General features: G+C 47.4%; 1 protein-coding gene across 21 annotated transcripts in view; it reads left to right on the top strand.

Annotated features, from left to right (window-relative positions):
- Positions 1–26,727, top strand: part of OBSCN (obscurin, cytoskeletal calmodulin and titin-interacting RhoGEF) — a 203,694-nt gene that overhangs the window by 10,694 nt on the left and 166,273 nt on the right. For all 21 annotated transcript variants that reach the window (XM_025211633.1, XM_025211618.1, XM_025211620.1 and 18 more), the window contains exons 2-8: positions 1,788–2,925; positions 12,263–12,532; positions 14,100–14,360; positions 18,623–18,925; positions 19,358–19,624; positions 21,531–21,806; positions 26,117–26,389. In XM_025211633.1, the coding sequence (XP_025067418.1) occupies positions 1,797–2,925; positions 12,263–12,532; positions 14,100–14,360; positions 18,623–18,925; positions 19,358–19,624; positions 21,531–21,806; positions 26,117–26,389 (2,779 nt within the window). In that variant the 5' untranslated portion in view covers positions 1,788–1,796. The remainder of the gene's footprint in view (positions 1–1,787; positions 2,926–12,262; positions 12,533–14,099; positions 14,361–18,622; positions 18,926–19,357; positions 19,625–21,530; positions 21,807–26,116; positions 26,390–26,727) is intronic.

Raw genomic sequence — 26,727 nt, 5'->3', positions numbered from 1 at the left:
CTTTTAACCGTCTTGGGACACACCAGGAGCAGACCTGCCCTGATTTCGAGGTCCAAAACCTGCTTATTTTGTTTTCCCTTTGTTGACTGGTCTTTCCGAACAGCTGGGAGCTAGTGAGCAGCAGGTATTTAGGGCTGTGCAAGGGACGCTGGCCGCACACCATGGGTCATTCTTTTGAGCTTTAAAGCATGAGTTTCCAAAGATCCCGGCGCTCATTTGGATTCAGTCTTGCCGTTTCCATTGCAAATGTCCAAGCAGCTTCTCTGCCTTATCAAAGGAGGCGTAAGTGGCCGTCATCCGCTTGCTATCCCCAGTGAGAAATTAGCTCGTTGTTAAACGGTTGCTTTAAATACCAGAGGAGGATGGATGAGGATAACATCAACAAGCTCCAAGCTTGTCCAACCGAGCACTACCTCCTACTGGGAGGAACCTCATTGCTAGTGCGTGGTCATAAAAACAGAAAATAGGGCTGGAAGTGACCTCAAGAGGTTCATCTTCCTCCTCAAGGCAAATCACCCCAGTCTAAAGCCTCCCAGATACATATTTGTCTAACTGTCACTTAAAAATTGCTAGTAACAGAGATGGTAGGAGATTTGTGCTAGTGATGAGCTACCCTTATGGTCAGGACGTTCTTCCTCATGATGTCCTCAAGTACCTGCTGCCTTTGCAGGATGCGCCCTAGGAATCATAAGGAGGAAAAGAAGGAAACAAAGGGAAAATAGAGGTGGGGCATGGAAAGGATAAGGAGAAATTCAAATGAAGAAAATGAGGGATAAGCATAAGGAGAAGAGAAATGAAGCAGAAGTAGAGATGGAAAGGTGGAGATGATGAGGGGAGAAGTATTGTGGATGTCACATTCCCACCGGTCCACCATGAGCCAGACTGTCCCAAGAAGACCCGTTATGTCACTAGCGCTTGCTCCCTCATCAGGCAAAGGTGGTGCTGGGGGGAAGCTGCTGGCTAAGCTGCAGCTCTGCAGAAAAGGACCTGGGGGTGACAGTGGACAATACATTGGATATGAGTTAACAGTGTGCCCTTGTTGCCAAGAAGGCTAATGGCATCCTGGGTTGCACTGGTAGGAGCGTTGCCAACAGATTGAGGGCAGTGATTATCCCTCTCTATTCAACACTGGTGAGGCCACATCTGGAGTCCTGTGTCCAGTTTTGGGCCCTCCACTACAGAAAGGATGTGGACATGTTGGAGAGAGTCCAGCAGAAGGAGGAAAATGGTTGGAGGGCTGGGGGACAGGACTGGTGAGGAGAGGTGGAGGGACCTGGGCTGATTTAGTCTGCAGAAGAGAAGACCGAGGGGGGATTTAAATGCAGCCTTCACCTCCCTGCAAGGGGCTGCAAAGAGGATGGAGCTGGACTGATCTCAAGGGGGGCAGATGACAGGACAAGGAGCAATGGGCTCAATTTGCAGCAAAGGAGGTTGAGGTTGGATATTAGGAAAAACTTTCTCACAAAGAGGGTGGTGAAGTGCTGGAGTGGGTTACCCAGAGAGGTGGTGGGATCTCCATCCTTGGAGGTTTTTATGACCCAGCTCGATAAAGCCTTGACTAGGATGGTCTAGCTGGGGATAGTCTTGCTCTGAGCAGGGGGGTGGACTAGACGTGACCCCCTGACGTCCTTTCAACCCTCATTTCTGTGATTCTGTGGCCATAACTTGGAAACTGGAAGCTATTGCCAATCTTGTCATTTCCCAGGATTGATGTCTCGGCATCATTGCGACACAGAACAGATGTGCTGGGCACATGCTTATCAGCTTTCGTTTTTTCTTTCCCTTAGGAAACCAAGATGGACTACAGATCCTCCTTCAGTGGAGTCCCAAGGTTTTTAACCCGACCGAAGGCCTTTCTGGTATCTGTGGGGAAGGATGCCACCCTGAGCTGCCAGATCATTGGAAACCCCGTCCCAGTGGTGAGCTGGGAAAAAGATAAACTTCCCATCCAGTCTGGGGGGAGGTTTAAAACGGTGGAAGATGGAGATCTATACCGGCTCACCATTTACGACCTCAGCTTGGACGACAGCGGCCAGTACATCTGCAGGGCCAGAAACACCATTGGGGAAGCTTTTGCCGCAGTCAGCATCAAAGTCGGGGAGGAGACCACCGTGACAGCATTCGCCCCATACTTCATCCAGAAACCCTCCTCCATCAGAGTCACTTTGGGGGAAGATGCAACGTTCAGGTGCAAAGTCCAAGGCAGCCCACCACTCTCTGTGAACTGGGAGAAGGACGGGAGGCATCTGCGGGGCCGATCGGACTCCAAGCGCTTCCAAGTCGAGTCTGCCGGGGAGTCAAACGCTCTCACGATCCAGTGCGCTCGGCTGGGGGACAGCGGGACATACACATGTCGAGCGGAGAACCCCATCGGCCAAGCCAGCGCTACTGCCGCGCTGGTGGTGGAGACGCAGGGTCCTTGCAACCTGGACAGCCCCAGCCATTTAGACACAGGCTATGGCAAGACTACCTCTTTGCTGTCGCATTTGCAAAAGCGGCGGGAGGAAATCAGGAAGACGGATCTATCCATCTATGGAGTCACGGATACCCATTCATACTCAGCCACAGAAGGGCTGTCCGGTATTGGCTACAGCCTGTCTTTAGACTACGAGAGGGCTGCTAGCCTGACCACCAAAGCAGCTCGAAATGCCACCTTCAGCGTGACGACCCGCACGTGCAATGTGACAGAGGGGAAGCATGCCAAGCTGAGCTGCTACGTGACGGGAGAGCCCAAGCCTGAGATCGTGTGGAAGAAGGATGGCGAGGTGATTATGGAAGGGCGCCGGCACATCATCTATGAGGACGAGCAGGAGAACTTTGTGCTGAAGATCCTCTTCTGCAAACAGATTGATAACGGGCTTTACACGTGCACGGCCTCCAACCTGGCAGGACAGACCTACAGCTCCGTGCTAGTGGTTGTCAAAGGTAAGGGGGTGCGTTTACTCATCTGCGGGGGCTGCGACGTTGACTCCTGGGTCAAAACTTGTCTCTCCTGATCAGGGTCTTGATTAACGACAGCAAAACCTCCCATTTCCCCCTTTTCATTTCATGAAGTCTCCCAGAACCACTTGCATGTCATTGTAGAGGAAACACCTCCCATCTAAGCCCATCCTTTGGTCTCTTCTGGGATCCCTAAATGGCCTGCAAGACCAGTGCTATTTCCAGGTCTGTTCTTCTCACTGGAGGAACCCATTGGCCACCCCTCTCTTCACATCTCCATAAACAGCTGATGCTCTCTAGACCTCTTTTCTCTATTTTTTAGTCTGCCTTCTTTCCCAGCATCAACTGCTGGGAACCCATGTGCCCCCAGAGCTGCTAAACCCAGGACGGCTGTGCTTCGTGCAGCCAGGAAAAGGCTGTGGACTCTGCTATAAATGAGATCAGTGTCTAATAGAGGCATGTGAAAAATCCGAAATGCAAATACTTCCCCCCAAAAGAAAATGTCCTTATTTCGCTTTGAATATTTAAACTGTTCTCCCATCTTGCAAAATTTCAGAGGCCTGCTTGCACTGTAAGAAAGGCTCTGTGCAAGTGAGGTGTGCATATGTGAACAGGTCACTTTTGTCCTTTTAATGTGAACAGAATCATTTCAAAATCATGATTTCTAGATGGTGAAATGGCTCAGAAAAACAAGAGATTTCTGTATGAAATAACAGTTTTCTAGCATATTTGTAGAGCTCATTCTCATCCTGGGGTGTAATTAAAAAAACCCAACAGAATGATGAGTGCTGCAAGTGCGTTTTGCTCCTCGTCATTTGAAAAGATATTGTGTACCGCATTGCCGATCCAAATTGGGCAAAATATCATGAGTCAGGCTCCAAAGAAACCTCATGATAGTGGGTTTTTTTAAACCCAATAAGTAGAAATACATTCATTTATTTTATATAGTTATATCTATCTAATCTATCTATAGATATAGATTGGGCAGTTGCCCATTTGCCCCTCCCTTGCTACAGTACTGGCACCCAGAGTTTTGCATTCTTTGCTACACAGTGGCGTGGCTACAAAGGACTTTTTGCCAGCGTGGGTGCCACAGCATTTTCCTGGGATTTGGGATGGCTGAGTTTGAACCTCTTTAGCCTGAAGTGGGGATTGAGCCCACGTCTCCCACTTCCTGGATGAGTGCTCTCACCGCGGTGTTTTTCTGAGCACAGCGGTGCTACTTGAACCTCAAGCAAGAACTTTAACTGAGCCAGCGCCTAGAGTTTTTTTGGTGACAGTTGCAGACAAAGGCACCTCGGTTCCACCCCAGCCTGCTTTTGTCCCCTGAATTTGGGCTTAGCACTCAGCACCTCCTTAAAGTCCCTGTCTGAGGACATTCACAGCTATGTGGTTTACTGCTTACCATTAAAATATGATGCTGAGGAAAACTGGGGTAAACTAAAAGTAGCACAAACACTGTTCTCCATGGCCTGATGCAAAGCCTGATGAACTCAGCAGAATGACTCCCATTGACTTGAACGGGCTTTGGCTCAAAATACTGTACTGTTGCCCGTGCATTTCATCCTACGTTGCTTTGGTTTGAAGAAAAGCATGTGAGCAAATATATGTGTGTATGTACACATATACATATATAAATGTATGTGTATATGTTGTATGTATGCATATATATTGGTGGGTTGTGTTAAGACTCTATGAAGGCAATACAATATGCTAGGTGTAAATCATTGAGATGGATCTTATCTGAGTGAGAGAAGATTTAAAAGTGATTTATAAGCATAGAACAAGGTCTAAAGAGCATTGTTGGAACGGGTTTTAAACCGGGGTCTAATCTCATTTATGCCTTGGAAGCTTCAGTTTGTCTGTCTGACATGGAGAGCGTGCCATTGCTGATCACTGCCCATAGCTCCAAAGGAAAATATTATTTATCAGTGTCTACGGTCAAGCAGTGCCAGTGAGTCAGAGAGTTAAAATGGAAATGTTTATGGTCTGTTTCTTTGTTACAGCATATTTTGTTCAGGCTTTCTCATCAAGGGTAGAAGGGAATGGAAACTCTTTGCATGATGGTTATAATTAGTTTTTGGATAATGACTTATCTTTGTGCCATCGTGAGTCCCCTTTGGGCCTCCAAAAGCACATCTCCCAAAGAAGAAGCAATGAAGTGAAGCTTCATTCTGTTATTTATATGGTCGCTGATGTGTCATTAGTCCCACTTGTCTTTGAGGTCTTGTATGCAAGCAGCACATCTCCACTGAACAATCTTCTCTTAGTCTGATGTTGCAGACACAACCAGATTCTCCAATGTCCACCACATGCCATATCAACAGCAGACTGCATTCAAATAATAGCACATTTATGGGACCCATCAAGGTCATCTCAGATACATGGCTCCTGATTGTTATTACCCGAGAAGACAAAGCTTCTATGTTTACATTTTCAAAGCCAATTGTGGGTTTAGAGAGACCATTTCCATTACTGTTATTTTGGGCAGAACTTGTGTGATTAAATCTCATTGACAGCTTTGAAAATCTCAAGCCATTGCTGAGATATTCTTCAGGGTTCTTATCCGAAAAAGTGCATGTGTAATGCGTGTGTTTAGGCTTCCCTTTTCTAATTTAAAATTGGTTAAAGTGATTTTTTGGGGGGTTTTTGTTTGTTTTTTGCTGCATCAGGACTTAAGGAGATCCCCGGGTTAAAACTAGGACTTTTAATAGCTCCTGAGGCCTCTTGGACTAAATTTCTAATTATAAGGATGCGCTGGAAGGAAGAGATCTGCTAGTGAGAAAGATCCTAGGAGGGCTGTAGTGATCACTGGGTTCAATAAATATAGGTGTACAGGAACCAAACAACGCACTTTATTGTGGAGCAGCAGGCAACCTCTGCAGCCCCTTGTTTCTCCCTAAATAACTAGCTGCTTCACAGACGGACCATCTCCTAATGACCAAATTCCCCAGGCTCCACAGTTAGCAAAATGACAACTTCTAGCACTACAGAAGCTAAGACTAGCAAGCAAATAAATAAATAATTAAATGGCACACATGATACTAGTGATGGGCAGGATTCGAGAGCTTTTAAGAAAGGATGAAATCCAAAATATCTTCAGCAATGTGAGCCATGGAAGGCAGTAAGCCAGGTTTCTTAAAGGGTAAATCTTGTCTGAGAAACTGGTCTGAATGTTTCCAGGAGCCAACTCGGCGAGCAGGTGGGATGAAGCGACGAGCATAAACAACTTGAGTTTCCAGAAGGCATTTGATACATCTGCATATGGCATATAAAGTTAGGAAGTATTGCATACAAGGCACTCTTCTTGGGTCTGGTTCATGAGAAGTTTGCCTAGGTAAAGGCAGGAAGAGCTGGGCCAACTGAATGCAGAGGGAACTGGTTAAGTAACCAGAAAGTGATGGTAAAGGTTAAAGGTCATGGATGTATAGAAAGTCAGTGCCTTGTTTGGGGACTGAGGCTAATGGTTGGCTACCTGGTTCTTAAATGTGTTAAACTGCATGCCCACTACTCTGCAATGGAGATAGAAAACAGATGAAAATGGAGTGACACGGCAGGGGAAGTGAGGAACAGCACAAAACCCAGAAAAGGGATGCAGAAGCTTTTGGGGCTTCACTCTTGCCCTTCCTTGCAGTCCTCCCATTGAAAAGGGCTCCATTTGGTTGCCATGAATGGGGTATATTCATACTCAACAGAGGGGAAAATTAGGCATTGGACTGGGGAATAGGTATATGGCGAAAAGGACAGGAAGTGTTTAAAAATGTATGTGGATATCAAAGACATCCTCAAATAACCTTTTAGTGCATTTTGAGACAATGGAGATGAGCCTTCTGTTAGCAGCACAGAATCTAGAATAAAGCAGTTGCTCTTATATGATTTTTTTATTATACTGGACCGAAAATTGGGATCTTCGGCTTGCAACGCATTGTGAAGCTGCAACCTGAGTTTTCATCCCAAATGATGAGGAAGTAGAAACAGTGATATTTTTGCTGGTGGGATGAGAGGTTCTGAAAAAGTTTGGTTTAGAAATGGCAGATCATTTTGATTCAAAGTTTGAATCTGGTTCATCGTGAAACTACATCCAGCTGAGCTACTGGTTTGCCTCTTGGAAACTGTAGTTCAGATGCTCCATGTCATAGAAAATTAGGGTTGGAAGGGACCTCAGGAGGTCATCGTCTAACCCCCTGTACTAAGCAGGACCATTCCTAACTAGATCATCCCAGGCAAGGCTTTGTCTACCTGGGTCTTAAAAACCTCCAAGGATGGACACTATGGTCTGCCGAGATGCATTCTGGCTATTGAACTCCAGTGGTGAACAATGTTGACTTAACCAGATGTGAGGTTGCATTGCATCATGGAAGACGCAGTCCAGGTGGGAAGTCAAGACCATTAAATTTGATAGGAAATTTAGGATCAGCCTAATTTTTATCAAGTCCAGGCTTGGAGATTTCATAGATATTAGGGCTGGAAGGGACCTCATAAGACCATTGGGTCCAGCCCCACCGCCCAAAGAGCAGGAAGTTAGATAGGGTCAAAGGATCCCAGTAAGACAAGCATCCAAATGTTTCTTAAAAGTGTCCAGAGTAGGTGCTTGCACCAACTCTGAGAGGGAGTCTATCGCAGGCCTTGGGGGCTCGGACAGTAAATAATTTTTTCCTTATGTCCAACCTAAAACACTCTTGCAGGAGTTTGTGACCATTGGACCTTGTCATCCCTTGGGGCGCTCTGGTGAATAAGCGTTCCTGCAGATCCTGGTGCCCACCCCTGATGTACTCATAGGCAGCCACCAGGTCCCCCCTGAGCCTGCGTATCTCCAGGCTGAAGAGTCCCATGGCTCTCCACCTCTCATCATAAGGCCTGTTTTCCTGCCCTCTGATCATGAGCATGGCTCTCCTCTGCACTCTCTCAAGTTTCTCCATGTCCTTCCTGAATTGTGGAGTCCAGAATTGGATGCAGTACTCCAGCTGGGGCCCCACCAAAGTTGAGTATAGCAGGAGGATGACGTCCTGGGATGTGCTCAAGATGCATCGGTAGATGCAAGCCAGAGTTTTGTTTGCTTTACCAGCTGCAGTATCACATTGGTGGCTCACGTTCATCTTATGGTCAGTTCTGACCCCCAAGTCTCTTTCGGTCATGATGCTAGTGAGCGTAGCATTGCCGAGCCTATAAGTGTGATGTGGGGCTTTTTTTCCCCTGAGGTGGAGCTCCTTGCATTTCTCCATATTGAATGCCATCACGTTTTCATCCATCCATCTTGCAAGCCTATCGAGGATGGCCTGGATCACCAACCACTCTTTCCTAAAATTTAGTGTCATCGGTGAACTTGGCCAGTCCTCTCCTGACACCAGTGTCCAGATTGTTTATGAAGACATTAAAGAGCACAGGTCCAAGAACGAAGCCTTGGGAGACGTCGCTGGTCACCAAGCATCACATTGATTTGGTTCCATCAACTACCGCTCTCTGGGTCCAACCTCGGAGCCAGTTCCTCAGCCATCAGACTGTGGAGTAGTCAAGGCTGCAGTTGCCCAATTTTTCCATGAGGACATCATGGGACATCAGGTCAAAGGCTTTTTTAAAGTCTGAATATATGACAGCAACTTCTTCCCTTTTGTCCAGGTGATACATCACCTGGTCATAGAAGGAAATGAGTTTGGTCAAGCAAGACTTACCTGCAACAAGCCTGTGCTGGCTATCCCTCTGAATGTTACCTTCTGTTAGCCTATCAAGAATGGTTTCTTTGATGATTTTTTCCAAGATCTTTCCAGGGATTGAGGTCAAACTGATTGGCCTGTAGTTTCCCGGGTCTTTTTCCTCCCTTTCTTGAAGATGGGCACCATATTGGCCCTTTTCCAATCTTCAAGTACTTCACCTGAGCACCACAAGTTCTTGAATATCCTCGCCAGTGGCTGCACTATGATGTCTGCCAGCTCCTTTAGCACTCTTGGGTGCAACCTATCTGGACCAGCTGATTTGTGGGGGTCCAGCCTCTCAAGATGTGCCCTCACAAAATCTATGCCAATAGTGGGCATATATTCTCCCTCACCTGGGTCATCCCGCCTTGGTGGTCCCTGTGGGCTGGTGAAAAACCAACACAAAGTAATCATTAAGCAGATTGTTTTTTTCCTGGGTGTTGGTAGTTAGCTGCCCCAATTGGTTCAGTAGGGGTCCAATGTTGCCCTTGTTTTTCTTCCAACTCCTCACGTATCTGAAGAAGGACTTTTATTGTCCTTGATTCATGTAGCCAGTTTGATTTCAGCTGCAGCTTTTTTAATTGAGACAGATCATTCCTGGGAAAACTAAAACTAAAATTGCATCCAATTTCAAAATCAAATTTTGCTTTCAGAGGATGTTGCTGAGTCTAGGCGGCTACCAACAGGATCAGTCCTACCTCTACCAGACATAAACTCAGCTCCGTGGCTATAGCTCAGGCATCTTTTTCAGCTGGATGTCCTCTGTTATTAGATGTCTATATTTAAGGCATGCACATCTCTTCCCGGGAGGGCTTTCTGTTTTGTGTTAGATGCTGTGATTGCAAAGTGGAAGGAAAATGATAGGGGTGAAGAATTGGCTTCATTGCTCCACATATGGGAATGAGTTCCCACGAATATAAACTGGTATATCTTGTGCCTCTTTCTGGCCCTTTCAGCACGTGAATCACATGCCCTTAGATATCACCTCTACCATGAGTCCTAATTGCTTTTGCTGCTACAGCAACGCAGCTACCACCTGGATACCTGTCCCATTCCCGTAGGAGCCCCTGGAGCTGCAGCCTCTTGTAGCACGCACATCATTTCTGAAGTTGGCCCTCTGATTAGTGCTTTCCTGCTCTCTACCCCTCTCTCCAGGCAAGGTACATCAGCTCATACTTTCTCAGGCACAGCAGGATAAATTGAGAGGTGGTATGTATTGGGAGGGTGTGCATTACATATCCGTCCCTGGGTGGAGGATAACTTTACGTGCCGAGGGGGCCAGAAGAGGTGTTTGTTACACCAGTTTAGACTCCCTTCCATATAGATACACTTAGATTTGCTCAGGAAGCAGGTTGAGGCAGGAGTTTAATCTTTCCAAGGTAATAATCATATTTGGTCGGTGAAGCTCATGCCCGTTTTCCCCCCAGTCACCACTTGGAAACTGGTCGTAGCCTAGGCTGCAGCATGCAAAAGTTCCCAGTTATTTCTCAGTGCACGTAATCCATTCAAGACTTCCCTAATCACCCTATTACTGGGACCTAGCATCGGTCCTTCCTAGTGTGGCTGCAGAATCCCCTCGTGTGGCTAAAATTTGCAGGCTCTGAACTAGAAGTGAAGGGGGTGCTTTTGTGATGGGGGCACCACGGCATGAAATAGCCAGCCCCAGAGCTGACTGCACTATCTCCATAGCCTGACCAAAAGGAACAGATTTCTAATTTTTGTGCTTGAGGAACAGGAGAGCATGAGTTATACCCGCTGGCCGGCGGGCTGCAGGCAGAAGAGCTGCTTCTGGAAGGTGCCCTAGATAGCGTGAAATATTGCAAGCTGGGGATAGACTCTGGCAGCAACAGGTGTGCATGTTCAATTTTCTTCCTCAGAGGTGATGGCTGATGTATGCGTCCTCTGTGGAGATGTAAGTCAAGCTAGCCAGGAAAACCCTACCGTCCAAAATATACCGCATCCCCTGAATTCTGCAAAACGGAGGCTCCTCATCTCCGGAGCATGACTTCACGGTTCAGGGCCTGATCTTTGTGTGCCACCAGTGCCTACAGCATGGGCGGCCAAGCAGCGGCATGCATATTGCATACCACACGTAGCAGAGCCGCCTCGATGTGTGGCCTGGGAGCAGGGACAACAGTGGCGGGTAGGGCAGGGAGCAGAAAGCTGAGCAAAAGATCTGGCGGGGGAAAGGGATTGAAGTGGCACTTGGGGAAGGTGCAGGGCTAATTTGTGGCATGCCTACCAGAAAGGTTTGCCCCCACTGCCCCCCAGCATACAGCTGGTTGGGCTCTGGCAGTCTGTCCGGCAGGAGGCATCGGCTATTCTAGCATGTTACATAAGGCTCCTCAGTCATTTCCCTATTGCTTTGAGCACAGCCTGTTCCCACCCAGTCTTTCAACAAGCGCCAATTTTTCTCTCTCCTGTTACATGTTTGCGTATTAGGGGTTGCAAAAGATCCATTTTCAAAGTGCTGTAAGATGGTGGCTGCCAGCTGAGTTACTGAGCTCAGAGAGCTAAATCCCTCTGTTCTGTTTATAACGTGTATCCCCTTGATGCCCTGGCTCAGCTTTTGCACGTAGGTGGAAACAAAAAAGTTTTGAACAGAAGCTGTGATCTGTTAAGGGAAGCTGAGAACGGGGAGGTAGATGAACCAGGCTCTATCCCTGGGTCTGATGGTGTCACTGAGGAAGGATTATCCTGTGATCAGAGTGCTAGGATAGGGCTTAGGAGACCCGTGATCAGTCCCTTGTTCTGCCATAAGCTTGTATCTGACCTTGAGTTTGTATCCGACTCTTCTCTGTGCCTTAGTTTCTCCACTGGAGAGCGGTCTCTATGAAGTGTTTTGAGATCCTCATGCAAAAAAGGTGCAAGAACAGGTATACCACCCTCCCCTTGATTAGCTGTGATTGAATTGCATGGAAACATAGCCCAAGGTGCACTAGATAATCTTGTCCAGCCTGCGAGTGAGGGTTTGATCGAGCTGGGTTCCCAAAACACAAGGAGCAAGATCCACAGCGCTGAACGCCCTCTGCCCCATGTCCCCCCTTCTCCACTACAATAAATACATGCTTCTTGTCCTCGTCGTGAAAGGAGCATCCACAAACCTCTCCCCACTTCCCTTCCACATCTTTCCCGCTGGCTCCCCTCCATTGTGCATGCAGCATATTATTTGTTGTAACGACGATGCAAAAGGCAGGCTCTGTTATGCATTCATCTCACCTCCTAACGTTGTTACCTTGGGTTCTTCTCCCCTAAACCCGTTTGTCGTCTTGACATACTTTGTTCTTTAGCCTTGTGGTGGTATACTTAGGTGAAACTTTATGGCCTGCATCATGTGAGCAGTCAGACTGGATAGATAAAAGGCCCTTTCTGGTCTTAAACTCTGTGAAATGTCCTGAAATGCTTGTCCGAGTCAACCTGTGTTCTTCAGTGGCAGAACATCCTCTGAAGAACACGTTGGTTCAGCTCCCGCCACAACGGGGCTTGATCCCAGCGTCAAACCTTTGGATGCCAGCACAATGCAAATCGCAGCAAAAGTTGGTGATAATGCACAAGTCGTTTGGATTATTGGTTCCCACCGTCCATACCTCCAAGGCCTTGCAAGTTCTCATGTCTTGTCTCCCTTTCCCCAGAGCCTGTGGTTCCTTTCAAGACAAAGCTGGAGGACGTTGAAGTTCAGGAGAAAGAGTCTGCCATGTTCCAGTGCGAGGTGCCTGTTCCAAGCACGGAGACCGCCTGGTTCAAGGAGGAGACCAAACTCCAGCAGAGCAAGAAGTACAACATCGAAGAAGAGGGAACGTACCGCCGGCTCACCATTCAGAACGTCACCACGGACGACGATGCTGTCTATATCTGCGAGATGAAAGAAGGGAGCAGGACCATTGCAGAACTGACCGTCCAAGGTAAGAGAGAGAATATTCACTCCCATTGGGTTTATTTTCCTCCCTTTCTAATCTTGCTTCTTACCATTTATCAATTGCTGGGATCAGAATCTTTTCCTGACTGCGCTGATGGTTTTAAGTGGGGTTTGCAGCTAGTTTTTACCATCTGACCAATAAACTGTAGTACGACTGTCATCTTGCAAGGCATGAGCTGCTGCTAAGGTAATTCCTTGAATGGGCTGCTAATGGGGAAGTCTCCATCTCTAGGCAAAAGTTGGTCTTGGTTGGGCGAGAGGATTTGGGACAACTGAAATCAGCAGAACACATACAGAAATCTGGCCCTTAGCTGGACTCAGTAGCAAACTTGTAATCCTTGCATGCAGATTAGTCGCTAGAAGGTAACACGTGCAATATTGCAGGGTTTAGATTTGGACCCAGTTGTACCTGAAGCTGAGAGCTGCTCTGATCTGGAGATTTGCCTTGGCTGGCTACACAGCTTAGGAGCCAGTGGCAAAAGTTGGAGGCAGATCCAAACTGAGATCCCACTTTTCCAAAGGTGTGGTGGGTTAGGGTTTCTCTGCACTGAAGTGTAGGGTTTAGAGTAACGGAGGACTCAGAAACACAGATCTATACTGAGCTTACTGATTCACCAGCAGGAACGGGGATCTGCAAATACACATCCATGAGCGATGGCCCTGATTCTGATTTTGCTTGCTGTTGTATAAATGACAAGCACCTTCACGTAATGTAAAGGAAAGACCCCGCTGAAAAATGCAGGGAACTGCATCTGCTCCTTCCTATTTATGGTCTGCCCTTACTCCCATTGACACACTCATTGCGAGCCTGGTGGCAGAAGACAGCGGGGCCCTGATCATGCGTTAGATTTGCATATACAAGTGCATGTTTTGCACCCGCAAACAAATGGCCGCATGTGCATGTTGATAAGCGTGGGCATTGTGGGATAAAAAGGCCCAAAGAGATATGAGGGTTCAAAAAATTAAAGAAATTGTGATTGTAATTGGGGACATATTACAGGCTCCTTGATTGACTGTGTAATTGGATAAATGTAAGGGAGTCCAAAGCAGTATCCCTCCAGGGACTGACCTGTTCTCTGATGCATGCTGCCTTCCTTAAGGAAGGGATTAATATGGGTTCATGGCACATGATAAAAGCCTGCCATAATTAATTTGTTTCCAACTATTTAAGTTGGTCTAATAACAGATATCAAATTCACCTGAAGAGCCTTGTCTCCCATAATTAAATGCTTCCTTTGCCAAGGCAACACACGCTGTATTTTCCCAACAGAAGAAACATCAGATCCTAAACTGCAAGTACAGTTGATTGTAGCCACCCACTACAGACTTTACTATCCCCCTTTTTATGGCTCCATGGATTGAAGTCTGGAAGGAATCATTGCAAAAGCCTATTCTGATCTAGAATTTCCCCCCAAGACTTCTTGAATCAAAAATATATATTGCATTTAAGCTGGAGCTGTTGACATTGTGTTGATCCAACCGATCTGGGTAGTGCAGTGAGGCTCAAGTATTTCAAGTCTGACATATGATTTTGGTTACTTTATTTCTCAAAGGGAACATCATTAAGAAGCTGCCACGCAAGACTGCAGTTGGGGTAAATGATACGGCGATATTCTGCGTGGAGCTGGACAACGAGTGTCAGAACGTCTGCTGGCTGAAGAATAAGGAAGAATTGAAGCCCAGCAACCGAATCTACATCACCTCATCGGGCAAGCAACATACCATGATCATCCGAGACTGCAAGATGGAGGATGCTGGAGAGATTGCATTCCTGGCAGAAGAATGCAGAACATCCACCCAGTTCGCTGTCTGCAGTAAGCTCTGCTTTCAATTTTTGATGCACGTCGCACTTTCCCACCAAGATGATGCGCTCAGTCAAAATGGTTATTAGTGTTAGCACTAATTTACCATATGCTTCCTCCAGCAGATGACCTCTTAGGTTCTCCTGGGATTCACAGCACTAACTACTATTCCTATATTTATACAGGTCTCGTGCTTTAAAGTCCCTGAGTGAACAGGGATGGGGAAATGTTGAAATAAGGGCCTGCTTTTAACCAGCGTTCTAAATGAGGGTAAATTAGATGCTAACACTAACAACTAATGTATTAGGGTGAATTAGATGCTCTATGGAGATGACAGAAGTTTTTGTATTGTACCATTGTAAAAGTGAGCAAGAGAGCACAAAAATTTGGGTGGGGGGGAAGAGCAGTGTGTGTGTGTGTTTGTGTGTGTATGTGTATTTCCTCTCTGTAATAGTCTTCAGGAAAGAGATAATGGCAGCGGACTTGTGGTAGCTTAATCTAGCTAGTAGGGATGACAATAGCTGAAAGGGTATGGAGACATGAGCTTTGGTATTTTAAAGCAACTAATGCACATACTCATGGTCACTGGAGAGCTTGTATTCGGGTTGCTAGCCCAGTCTTTGCTCTTATTGTTATGTAGGCCAGCAAGGCTCAGGTAGCAAAGGTCTGCTAGCATATGTTACAATTATACCTTTCTTCTGATTTGAAAACATACCCTGAATCAATGGTAGATTTGGGAAGGGAAAATATCAGACATGTCCAGCCTCTCTACCATTGGAAGTGTTGCTGGTCAGGAGGCATTTAGCCCAGATAGCCAACTGTTTTGATCTGACTTCAGTCTTGGTCAAGGATTTCCAAACTAATCAGTGAAAGTAAGTATAAAGCATGAATAGTTTGGATACCCTTTGTTATACAATTAGTTCCAGAAGCAAAAAGCTAGAGTTTCTACTATAGACAGTTCGATAAGAGTATCAAAGCAAAACTCAGGGGCCCTCAAAGCTGGGGCTCATTTCTAGGGACAATTTTATTTACATGGCTGTTGCCTTCTTCAAGATTATTCCAAACGCGAGGAACTGGGGCTGCATACACAGCTAAATAAATTGTCCTTCTTGGCTTAGAAATGGTGATGGGTGAGACAGACAGCAGACAGGTGTGTCTTTTGGGAGCTCATGTTACAAGGGGTCTTATAGATGAGGCTGGCATTTTGTGCTAATGTTGGTTGTCAGCAACAGGACAGAGGGAAGAGTCTTAAAATCTCTTCAGTGCAGAGAGAGGCAAAGCCTATGGGCACTGACAAAAGCGATAATTGTTGTACATTTGGCCCCCTGAAAGCAGTCTACAGCTGTGCCCTGACGAAAGGCGTTATTGTTTATATATATATATATATATATATATATATATACATTCTTATATATATTTGTATTTATTTATTATATATATATATATATATATACACACACACTTATATATATACTTATATATATATACTTATATATATTTTCTCTATATCATTAAGAGAACCAAGACCACCTCATATCTTGGGGAGGGAGCTCCAATCCACCTTCAAGCCCAGGCTAGGCAAACTGCAGAGTAGAGCTCCCTTCCCTGCCTTCTGCCCCCTCCAATCCTGAAGACAGTAGGGCTGGGAGGGAAAGGAGCTAGGGGAGAAAGGCTGCAAACATGCAGCCTCTCTTCACTGGATCAGCCCCCTCCACCCCAACCAAACAGTGAACATCTGTTGGGTCAGGGGATTCACTGTAACTCATGGCGCTTTCTGTGAAGCACCATGAGTTACAGCAGAGAGCTGGACATCTGTTAGCACCCTATGTGTCAAGCAACAGAGGCAGCTGTAAAACCATGCAACTCCAAATATCCAACATTCATTCATCGACCCTGCCTCAGTCTTTACCTGTCCAGGTTTTCGATCACTTATCTCTGAGGCTGGCCCCATTATGGTTTCAGAGCTAGATCTGCAGCTGGTACTGAGCTCAGTGGAGCTATACTAGCTTACATCAGTTGCGAGTCTGGGCCAAAATGTTCTAGTTTATTATTGGAGCAGGTGGCAGGGGAGGAATGTTGCTCTATGAAATGACAAGATGATGCCCCTAGCACAGGTGCCTTGGCATGGAAAAGACTTGCTTTATGGCCAGGATGTCCTGTCCTGTTGTGTAAGGGACAACCAGACCGCAAGTGATGGCTCCTGGCTCAAAGGGTGCACGTGCGAGGAGTCCACTTTTACAGCAATGTCACACGTTCCTGACAGCAGGCATGCAGGGGGCGTTGCACCAGTGGCTGTCTTATATTGGCACAAATCTTCTCCCTCCTGGTATGACTGTTTGGCAATGCAGAGGTGTATGTCCAGACAGCAGAAATCTGCTCTCATTCTATAGGTGCTCAGCTGCTATCACACAAATTACACTGGATGTACATCAGCAAAATAGGGAGGGGACTTGTTGCACAGTGATTTAAACATGCTCTGGTGTTGACTGTCATGATCAGAAAAGGTCAAAGACTGTCCCAGCTGAAGTGGCCCATGGAGCTAGGACATTGAAGAAGCACCGTTTTCGATTGCCAACAACATGCAAGAATACGATGTAGCCAGCATCACATTTGGAAGGTTTTGACTCCCCAGCCCGAATGACCAGGCATGCATTTCCACTTGAATTGACTTTGGGAGGGCATCCGTGCAAGTCCAGAGTGAGGCTCAAACTTCTGCCTTTCGATCCTAAGTGAGATGCTGTCACTGCTCTGCTACCAAGCCCTCTTCTTATTATAACACACTTAATACAGAAAATTGCCTCTTGGACTATGCTACTCAGAAGCCTTCCAGGAGGCTGAGCGGGCTGTGCAGTTGGGATGGAAAAATTAAGGCTGCTGGATGGTTAATGGCAAAACTCAAGTCCCTGACTTTTTTTAGTGTGATCCTCAAGCCCATTTCCTACAGAGGTAATATTTCTCACCTATTTACTGATGAAGGGTGCTACATAAGAGCAAAAGATAATTATTCGAATACCATGCTTTTCCTTCAGCAAATGACCCTCTTAGGGTCTCCCTGAATTCACAGCACTAGCTACTATTCCTGTATTTATACAGGTCTCTTCAAAGTCCCTGAGTGAACCGGGAAAACGTTGAAATAAAGGCTTGATTTTAACCAACGTTCTAACGAACAAATGTCCTAATCTAATGAATCCCAATCAAGCTGCATCTCACCAGGGTAACATTTAACACGCAGATATTTCTTTTTCCCCAGACGGTTGGAGTTCTGTTGGGTTTTTTTTTAAACTCATCTTTAACGAAATAATAGAAAAACAAAGTGAAAGTTGCTCTCTCTCGGTCTATTAAATATGGCGTATGTATAAGATGTGTGAGTGTAGCATTTTGCACGCATGTGTGAAATAATGTCTGTGGATAGTTCATGCAGGTATGTGAAGAAAGGTGTGAGCGTGTGTGTGTGTGAGCCTCACACGTGTGTAAGGGGAGTCCATGATGATTTGTGCTTATGAGAAAGTAGGGTTTCTTTGGAGGTGCAGGAGGAGGGCATCAGTAATACTGTGTGGTAATTCTGTGCTAAAGTGTGCATCTGGTCTGGGAAGCAGGTCGTGGTATTTTCTGGTCAAAACTGGACCCTGAATAGGGTGTGTGTGTGTGTGTGTGTGTGTGTGTGGTCAGGAGGTCAATAGCACTGTATGAGTGCAGGGCAATAATCTGGTGGGTCTACACATAAGTGTTAAAGGTACTGTGTGTGTCTCCGCACTCATGTTGGTGCACAGAAATCAATACCTCTGGGGTGTGACTTAGTGGCACCGTGTATGCATGCATATGTGTGTGTGCACAGGTGGTCAGTAATGTTGTGTAGGGGTTATGGTCTGTGTGTTTGCCTGGGCCAGGGCTGCCCAACTTTGGTGTGGCTGCACCCGGTGGGAGGATATCCAGGCCACACGCTGTGGGGATGGCCTCCTGGGACAAGCTCTCCCTCTGCACTGCATGGCAACAGGAGAGGCAACGGCACCTGGACAGCTGTGATCTAGGGAAACTATGAGCTTGTGTGCGTTTGGGCAGGGATGCAATACTTCACGGGGAAGGATCTGTCTTCAGATCCTCTCCCCATCTCAAATCACAACTGATATAACTTTTGAGCCGGATGTGTCGGTGTGATCGAGGGAGGCGTGAACGCTAATCCCAGTAGCCATACAAGCCGCTTTCAGCATGCTCGTCCGTGCGGTGGCTTTTTCACTTTACAGTGAGGTTCGTTCTTTGTCTTTATCCCCATACAGCTCCCAGGAAGCCTCCCTCCCATCCTCCAACTAACCCTGTGGTGAAAAATAAAACAGAAACCTCAGTGACGCTAGCTTGGTCCCCACCCAAGACAGACCGCCCCATCCCCATTGACGGCTATGTCGTAGAACGCAAGAAACTGATGGGCTTCACCTGGATGCGGTGTCACGAGTCTCCCGTCCCCGTCCCCGAATTCACAGTGAGCGACCTGTCGGAAGAGGGAGACTACCAGTTCCGCGTTTCTGCTGTCAACAGCTACGGGCAGAGCCCTTACCTGGAGTTCCTGGGATCCCAGCACCTGGGTGAGCCCCAAACCAAGGGCTGCAGACCACCCTGTTGACTAGCAATGCAGTCACATTGTTGGGTAGGCCTGGTTGAAAACTTGTCTTCTTCAGGAATCAAGCCTTTCTGGGGCACGGGAGGTAGCACGAGCTGGGGTCTGGCCCGTTCCCAGAATTATTTCTATTTTTGAGGGTGTTTACTGGGATTTGGAAGGGTTTAGAGTTCCCTTCTGGCCCTACTATTTCCGATGTTATAATCAGTTGCCTGCGGCGCGTCCCCAGGCACACGTCCGTTGCCTTCAGTGGATGTGGCCTTCTCAAAGTCTTCCCCATATTGGCTTCTTGTCTTTGGTTTCTCTTTTCTCCTCTTTAAGAATTTGGGGTATACAAGACAACACTTCCCAGCACGACAGCCTCATGCCTTCCGGTTTACCTCTCCCTCTTCTCCAACAGAACCGGTCCCGGCCGTGCGAACTCCACTGACAGCTGTCGAAGCCATAGCAGGAGGGAATGCTACCTTTTCTATTGACCTCACAACCATTTGTTCTGGCACATGGTACCTTAACAGCAAAGCCTTAGAGAGCAGTGACATCTATATCATTAAGAGAACCAAGACCACCCACATCCTCATCATAAAGAACGTGACCAAGAAGGACGATGGGGCGGAGGTGAAGTTTGTCGCCAACAATGTTGAAAGCAGTACCAAGATGAGAATAAGAGGTATGTGCATTGATTTTCCTTCCTTCAGCCAGACAAGCAGGTGCAGCTGTTAGGACAGGGAGCTTGGGGAGCTGGAACTGTAGGCATTATTACAAGTCTTGCCACTGGCACGCTGGACTGTAGCTACATTTATGCTGCAAACCTGCCTGCCTCGCTGCAGCGCTGTCAGACACGGCCGTGCTCCTCAGCAGAGCCTGCCTTGTGAACCGGAAGCATTTTAGTGGCATTTTAGTGGCATTTGCACAGTGGATCTGCCCCGTGCAGTTACTCCATCGGTTGCGAGTGATGGGTCACAGAGGTTGGGGGCATGTCTTTTGCCTGCTGCAGAATCCAGGGCTCTGTGGCCCTGGTCGATATGGCCCTTGCCAGCTTGGCCAGCTCTTGCTTGCCCTGCTGCTGCCCAGCCTGCCTCCATTTGTGCTGCCTCCTCCACATTAAGTGCTTTCTTGCCCCTCTCACCACGGCTGCTGCTGCCCCAGGCTCCAGGCCAGATCTCGCCCATGACGAACCCTGAAGTCCGAATCCGACCCAGGGCACAAGTTGAGTTTGACACTCCTGGTTTAGTAGGCATCACCCAAACAAACCTGGCTTCTCACCTTCTTTCTAAGGCAGCCTCATGGACCGTGATGCTGGCATTTGTTGAGCAGTAGGGACGTGGTCCTTGTTAGTAAGGGCAGCAGAATGGAGCTGTGCCTAAACTGCCCTCTCTGCAGTGAAGATTATGACCATATTTACCTGAAAGCTCAATGCAGAAAAGATTGGGGGATCCTTAGAGGAAAATCTCTGTTGAGGAATATTTAAACTACCATTAATGGGAGAGCCCAGCTGTTTGGGTGACCACACAATGCCATCAGCGGTGGTAAAAACCACCGTGATGAAGAAGGCCTGTGTATGGCTGCACCCCTGCTTAAGCCCGTATCTAGGGCTCTAATTGGTGCATCTGAGTTTGTATTGCTTCGGCCTGGTCTTTTCTAAGGGGAATGTCAACTTGTAGACATTTGCCTTCCATGTGGTTTGCACAAATAGACTAACAAATGACTCAAATGCAATCACGTTTAAAAAAAAAAATGCTAATACGAAGAGAGATTTGGCTATTTGGTGGGATGCTGGCATGTAGAGAGAGTATGGGGTTTTCACGACTAAGGGCAGAGTTAGAAATGTCTTGTTAAATTAAACTCTCTACACCCATTTGTAGCCCTACCCTTGGAGAAGGGGGCCTTGGCACCGTGGGTCCAGGGTTTGAAGATCCAGTTCCTGACCTTGTGGTAAATCAAGGCAGGTTGTGCATCCAGCCTTTTTAGCTGTGTTGTGAAATGTATGGCGCTGGTGGATGCTGAGAAAGCAGTGGCAGGTGGCAAGTGAGGAGGTCTCCTGTCCAGGGCTTGCATTGCGAAGGAGAGGATGGATACAGATAGGTAGAGAGGCCAAGCAGGGAGAAAGTAGCTCTACAGGAAGAAAATAAAATTATACAGCAAGGCTGAAGCCCAGTTGAACTGAACTCTTCTGGATTTGTTGGAGGGGTTAGCAGGACCGAGCAGACTATGGGCTCCCTCAATGATGGGTTGAATGGCCAGACCTGGAGGCTGGGACTTGGTCATGCTGTCGTTGGAGGATTTTCCTTGAAACAACGAGGAAAATGGTTTAAAAGCTCCAGCGTTGTTTGTGACTTCATGCTGAGTATTATGGAGAAAGCGTTGTGCATTGCTCTCTGCAAGACTTACGCATCCAAGGGGGCTGGATTCTCATCTCGGTGACCATATTGCAAAGCTGGACGAGGTCCCTTGGAGTGAATAGAGCTACTCTGTATTACATGCTTCGGGATCTGGGCCAAGGGAGAGCTTGCCACATAATACAGACTTCATGTGGAGCAGGAGGATTTCACGTTCTCTCCTTCCCTCCCTCCCAGGCGCTGCAGTAAGAATCACTAACAAGAGCGGAGATGTAGAGAAAGTCTCTGCTCGGCTGCACGAGGAGGCCCAGCTGCGGGCAGAGCTCTCGGACGCGGCAGCCGCCGTGACGTGGCTCAAGGATGGGAAGGAGCTCAAGGCCGGGCAGAAGTATGACCTGCAGACGGCAGAGAAGAAACGCGTCCTGAAGATTCGCGACGTTGCAGCGGAGGATGCGGGGCTGTACGAGTGCATCTGCGAAGGAGATCGAATAGTCTATCAGCTGTCTGTGAAAGGTATGGGACCCTGCGGGGCTGCTTTTGGTCAAGGGCCAGTATGGTTTTTAAGGGTGTATCTGTATAGCACAAAACAGTGCCTTGCAGAGATATCTCAGCTAGCTTGGGTACCAGAACCGGGATAGCTGGGTTAGCCTGGCATGCCTCCTGGGCTAATAACCCCTGCTTTGCAGCATGGTTGACTAGCTCAGGAAGAGCACTGTGCTCACCTTCCCGCTGGTATCTAATGAGGCTAGGTATCAACTCACGGCAATGCCTTGGGTGACAGAGAAGGAGCCCGCTGGTGTTCAGGACACTCAGCATCGCCAGAGGGAGTGGAAGTGGCTGCCCCAGGGGTGCTGCTGGGCATGAACGGAGAATTGGGGAGCTCGGAGCAGATGCAGAAAGCGCCGGGCTCTGCCCGGTGCCAAGGAAGACACGCGGGCTGCAGGAGCATGGGGAAGTTGACAGTCTGTGCTATGAAGGAAGGGAGATGGTTTTGGAGTTAAGAAACCAGTCTGGCACTCAGGAGATAAAAGGTTACAGAGTCTGTCACAGACTCACAGAGGGACAGATCCTGCTCTGGTTCAAGTCAGTGGAGACTGGCTATCCTAGACTCATTTTCCTCCAAAAAGTACCTGGAGGTTAAGAATAGTTCACCCTCTCACAAGGGTACTTTCAAGGCTTGTTTGTGAAGCTTAGATGGGAGGCACCATACAAGGGCAAAGGGCTGTTATCTTTCTGATGACCCTTGAGGTCCTTTTTAAACCCTCTGATCCTTGCTACTTGTATTTCTCAGGCATTGCACAGATAAGCCAGTTCAGCTGGTCTCCCACTGGTGTCACAGCTTGTACTTGCTCACAGTAATCCCGTGCTTCATTCCCTCTTTGCACGTACTTCCCTCTCGTGCAACAGGGAGGTTGACTGTGTTTGAACAGCCAGCCTTAAACCCTTTGCATCACATTCATGGAACTACCCTCGTGCTTACAAACCTTTCCCATGCATTTAGGGCTTGGTACACTGCTGGATTAGTCAGGTTTGCCAAGAAGTTAACTGCAAAAAGCATTTTTTGTTAAAAGTTGGTGATGATTTTTTTTTAAGGTAATTTTATATTACATGGTTGTTACCCAGCTGCGTGTCCTGTGTAAGGGCTTCTGCAAAGTGACCCACGAAAATTGTCCAGCTGTAAAATCTTTATTTCTTTCTGTTCAGAATGAGCATATTTCAGCTGGATTTTACCGAGCTGCGGGATGTAATAGAAGTGATCTGGTAACACGCGCAAGTGTATAATGCAAATGAAGTTCTGTTTTTTATTTGCAAAAGGCTTGTTAGTAGCAAGCTGGTGGTGTTGTGATGCTATGTTATTCCTAACTGGCTGCTGCTGTTGTCAAAAGTATTGTCTGGACACATGGTAGGGGGGATGTTGCTGGTAAGCAGCGGTTGCTCTTACCAGATGCTGCTTCATATTGGGTGTCTCCTCTAGTAGAAATATTTTAATATGCTATGCAACCATGAAAGAGCATATCTCCATCACTCTCTTAGAACCAGAGCACTTGTGCATGGAAACAAAATTGTACAAGCTATGTAGTTCAGTGATTTTTCAACCAGGATGCCATGGCAGAGTTGCTCTGTTCTTCTTCTGTAGTCAAAAAAGGAATGAGAACTAAGAGCTGTCATTTTCCAAGGGGCACCATGAATCAAAAACAGGTGAGAAGTGCAGCTATGGTCAGTAAGCCTGTTTCCAGTGACTCTCAGATGAGCTAGATCTGGACGGTGAAAACTAAGTTATACCCGGATCGTGCTGGCTGGGTTTCTGTCTTGTTGTTTAGTAGGGTGGGCACTAGGAAGCCTGATACTGAGCTACTATGGCCCAACAAAATTGGGGTTAGATTTAATATTTGGTTAAATTTATCATTCTGCAGAATTAAGGCATTTGTCAGTAGGACCCAACCCTGCGGACAAAATTCCCATTGACTTTAACAAAGTTTTGCCCAAGAAAGGACTGTAAAACTGGCCTCTAAATACATTTGCTTTAGACTCAGCCATTCTCCATCACTCTGAGAATGATTACGTGAGGAGCTGGGTATAGCAGGACAGGGTCATATTGCTGTGTTTTGCTGGCAGGAGGTCTGAGGGTTAAGAGGGGGAAGAACCGTGAATCTTTGGTAGCTGCGGGGATGTGTATAGCTATTATTGCTTAGCACGGTCCTCATTCTTACACCCTTCCATACTGAGGTCCAAAATCTGCTCTCAGATTTCCACTGATAAAGAAAACCCTCGGGCTTTCGTAAGCAGAATTGACCTTTGGCTTTGAGACTAGGCAGAGCAGTGAGACGTGCGACAGTAACCTCAAATAGGTCCCGTGCAGCATTTTTCCTTACCCATGACCAGGTTCTCCCAGCTCCGTATAACCGTGATACTCCCTCATCTCATCTTCTTCCAGCCTTCATCTCTTAGGGTGTGATGGCCCATCCTCCCACCACTGTCTGCCCATGAAATACTAGATCCCCTGACATCCTTGTCATAGCTGCGTGCAAGGGAGTACTATGTTATTTCAATGCGAATGCTCCTTTACCAGACTGTTCATACAGAGCAAACACAAATGAGGCAGCAACACAGTTGGGAGGGATTCTCTCAAAAATCTGTTTGCTTTTTCTTTCTCTGCTCCTCTCTCGGTGCAATTATTCATTCAGTCAGATTTTCCCATAGCTTTGATTGAATTAGCCAGCAGTCATTCCCAAATACTTTCATCTGCCGTATTTCATGGTGTATAAATCAGGTTTTGACACTGAATTTGCGGCTCTACTTGAGCTGAATGAGAACCTCCATCACTTGTAATTGTGGGCAAACCTGCATTGCCTTTGTGTGGTGCCAGGGAGAGTGTTTATTGGCTTAGGTCTAGTGGTACACTACGATGCCTATACAACTTACACTAAGATGCCTACACAATTCACATCCAGGGAGGTAGCACTCCAGAAGCAGGCATCATGGCACCCCTGGTACTGTGCTGAGGTCACCTGGCTCTGGGAGCCCTCTCCAAAACCTCCAGCTCTCAGATGATTTGGAGTTGCAAGTTGCAAGTGGCGTTGATGCCTACACCGTCAGATGGGTCGCCAATTGGCTGGAGGGCCGTGCTCAGAGAGTGGTGGTGGACGGGTCTTATTTGACCTGGAGGGATGTGGGCAGTGGGGTCGGTCTTTGGACACACACTGTTCAACATCTTCATCAACGACTTGGACGAGGGGGTGAAAAGCACCTTGTTCAAATTTGCGGATGACACTAAGATGTGGGGAGAAGTGGGCATGCTAGAGGGGAGGGACAGGCTACAACTAGATCTGGACAGGTTACAGGGGTGGGCAGGTGAGAATAGGATGGGTTTCAATATGGACAAGTACAAGGTGCTGCACCTGGGGAGGAAGAACCAGCAGCATGCCTACAGGCTGGGAGCTCCCTTCTCATCAGTGCAGAGGCAGAGAAGGATCTTGGAGTCATTATTGATTCTAAAATGAACATGGGCCGACAGTGTGGGGACGCGGTCAGGAAGGCCAGCTGCACCTTGTCATGCATCCACAGATGCATCTCAAGCAGGTCCAAGGAGGCGATCCTCCCCCTCTATGCGACTTTGGTCAGACCGCAGTGGAGTACTGCGTCCAGGTCTGGGCGCTGCACTTCAGGAGGGATGTGGACAGCATGGAGAGGGTCCAGAGGAGGTCACCCGCATGATCGGGGGCAGCAGGGCAGGCCCTACGAGGAGAGGCTATGGGACCTGCACCTGTTCACGATACACAAGAACAGGCGAGCACTACTGGGAGGAACAAGGAACAATGGCCATAAGTTGACCGAGAGTAGATTCAGACTAGATATCAGGAGGCGCTACTTCACTGTCAGGGCAGCTAGGATCTGAAACCAACTTCCAAGGGAAGTGGTGCTGGCTCCTACCCTGGGGGTCTTCAAAAGGAGGCTAGACAATCACCTAGCCGGGGTCATTTGACCCCAGCATCCTTTCCTGCCCAGGGTAGGGGGTCGGACTTGATGATCTGCTCAGGTCCCTTCCGACCCGATCAACTATGAAACTATGAAGCCTTCTCAGCTGGACGCAGCTCCCAGGCCAGGAGATCAAAGTGTCTTAAAATAGGCCTGAAAATAGAAACAGCTTGTGCTATAGTTTAGCAAAAGTGGGATCTTGGAAAAACCTCCTAGATCTTAATAGTCTCAGTAGCAATGCATGTAGCTGGTGGCGTGGGTAGAGCTGTCATACTTCTTTGTGTTATATATATATATATATATATATAGTCACACATGCTTCCTGACTCACTCTGTTGCTGTTCCAGCTCTTGCGCACTTTATAAACAAAGAGAAAGCCGGCGGCATTATCAAAGCCGTACCTGGAAAGCAGGCTGAGCTTATTTCAGAGACCTCCGAAGCGAACATCATGGTCGAGTGGTACAAAGATGGCAAAGCCATCCGCCACACCAAGAAGTTCACCATGGAAGACAAAGGGAAGTCGCACAAGCTCCTGGTCTCTGCTGTAACGAAAGAAGATGAGGGAACATACACGTGCAAAGTTGGAGAAGACACGCTAGTCTTCGATTTAAAAGTCTCGGGTAAGTTCATGAGCTAACTGGGGCAGGGTTTGTGTTGGATATGTAGGCAGTGGATCATCAGACTCGAATGTTGTGTCCCTAGGTTATTAGCTTTGGGGCATAGGTTGCTTGCCTTGTTCGTGTATCACACCTGTCACAATAACCCCTTATTATGGTCTCCACGCTCCAAGTAAGCAACAAAGGTAGTGACTGTCACCACATCCAGGTCATTATTGAAATGACTAGAATTGCCCCCAGCACTTTGGGTAGGTTTAGGTCTGGTCTAGGCCTGAATCTTGTAGTTCAGTCTTGTCTGTGCTGATGGCCTCAGGGACATTCACACCTGCAGAAAGACAACG

The sequence above is a fragment of the Alligator sinensis genome, unplaced genomic scaffold (genome assembly GCF_000455745.1).
Source record: "Alligator sinensis unplaced genomic scaffold, ASM45574v1 scaffold1398_1, whole genome shotgun sequence".
Classification (NCBI taxonomy): Eukaryota; Metazoa; Chordata; order Crocodylia; family Alligatoridae; genus Alligator; species Alligator sinensis.
The sequence above is the reverse complement of the archived record's forward strand: the minus strand, read 5'-3'. Positions and strand labels throughout refer to the sequence as shown.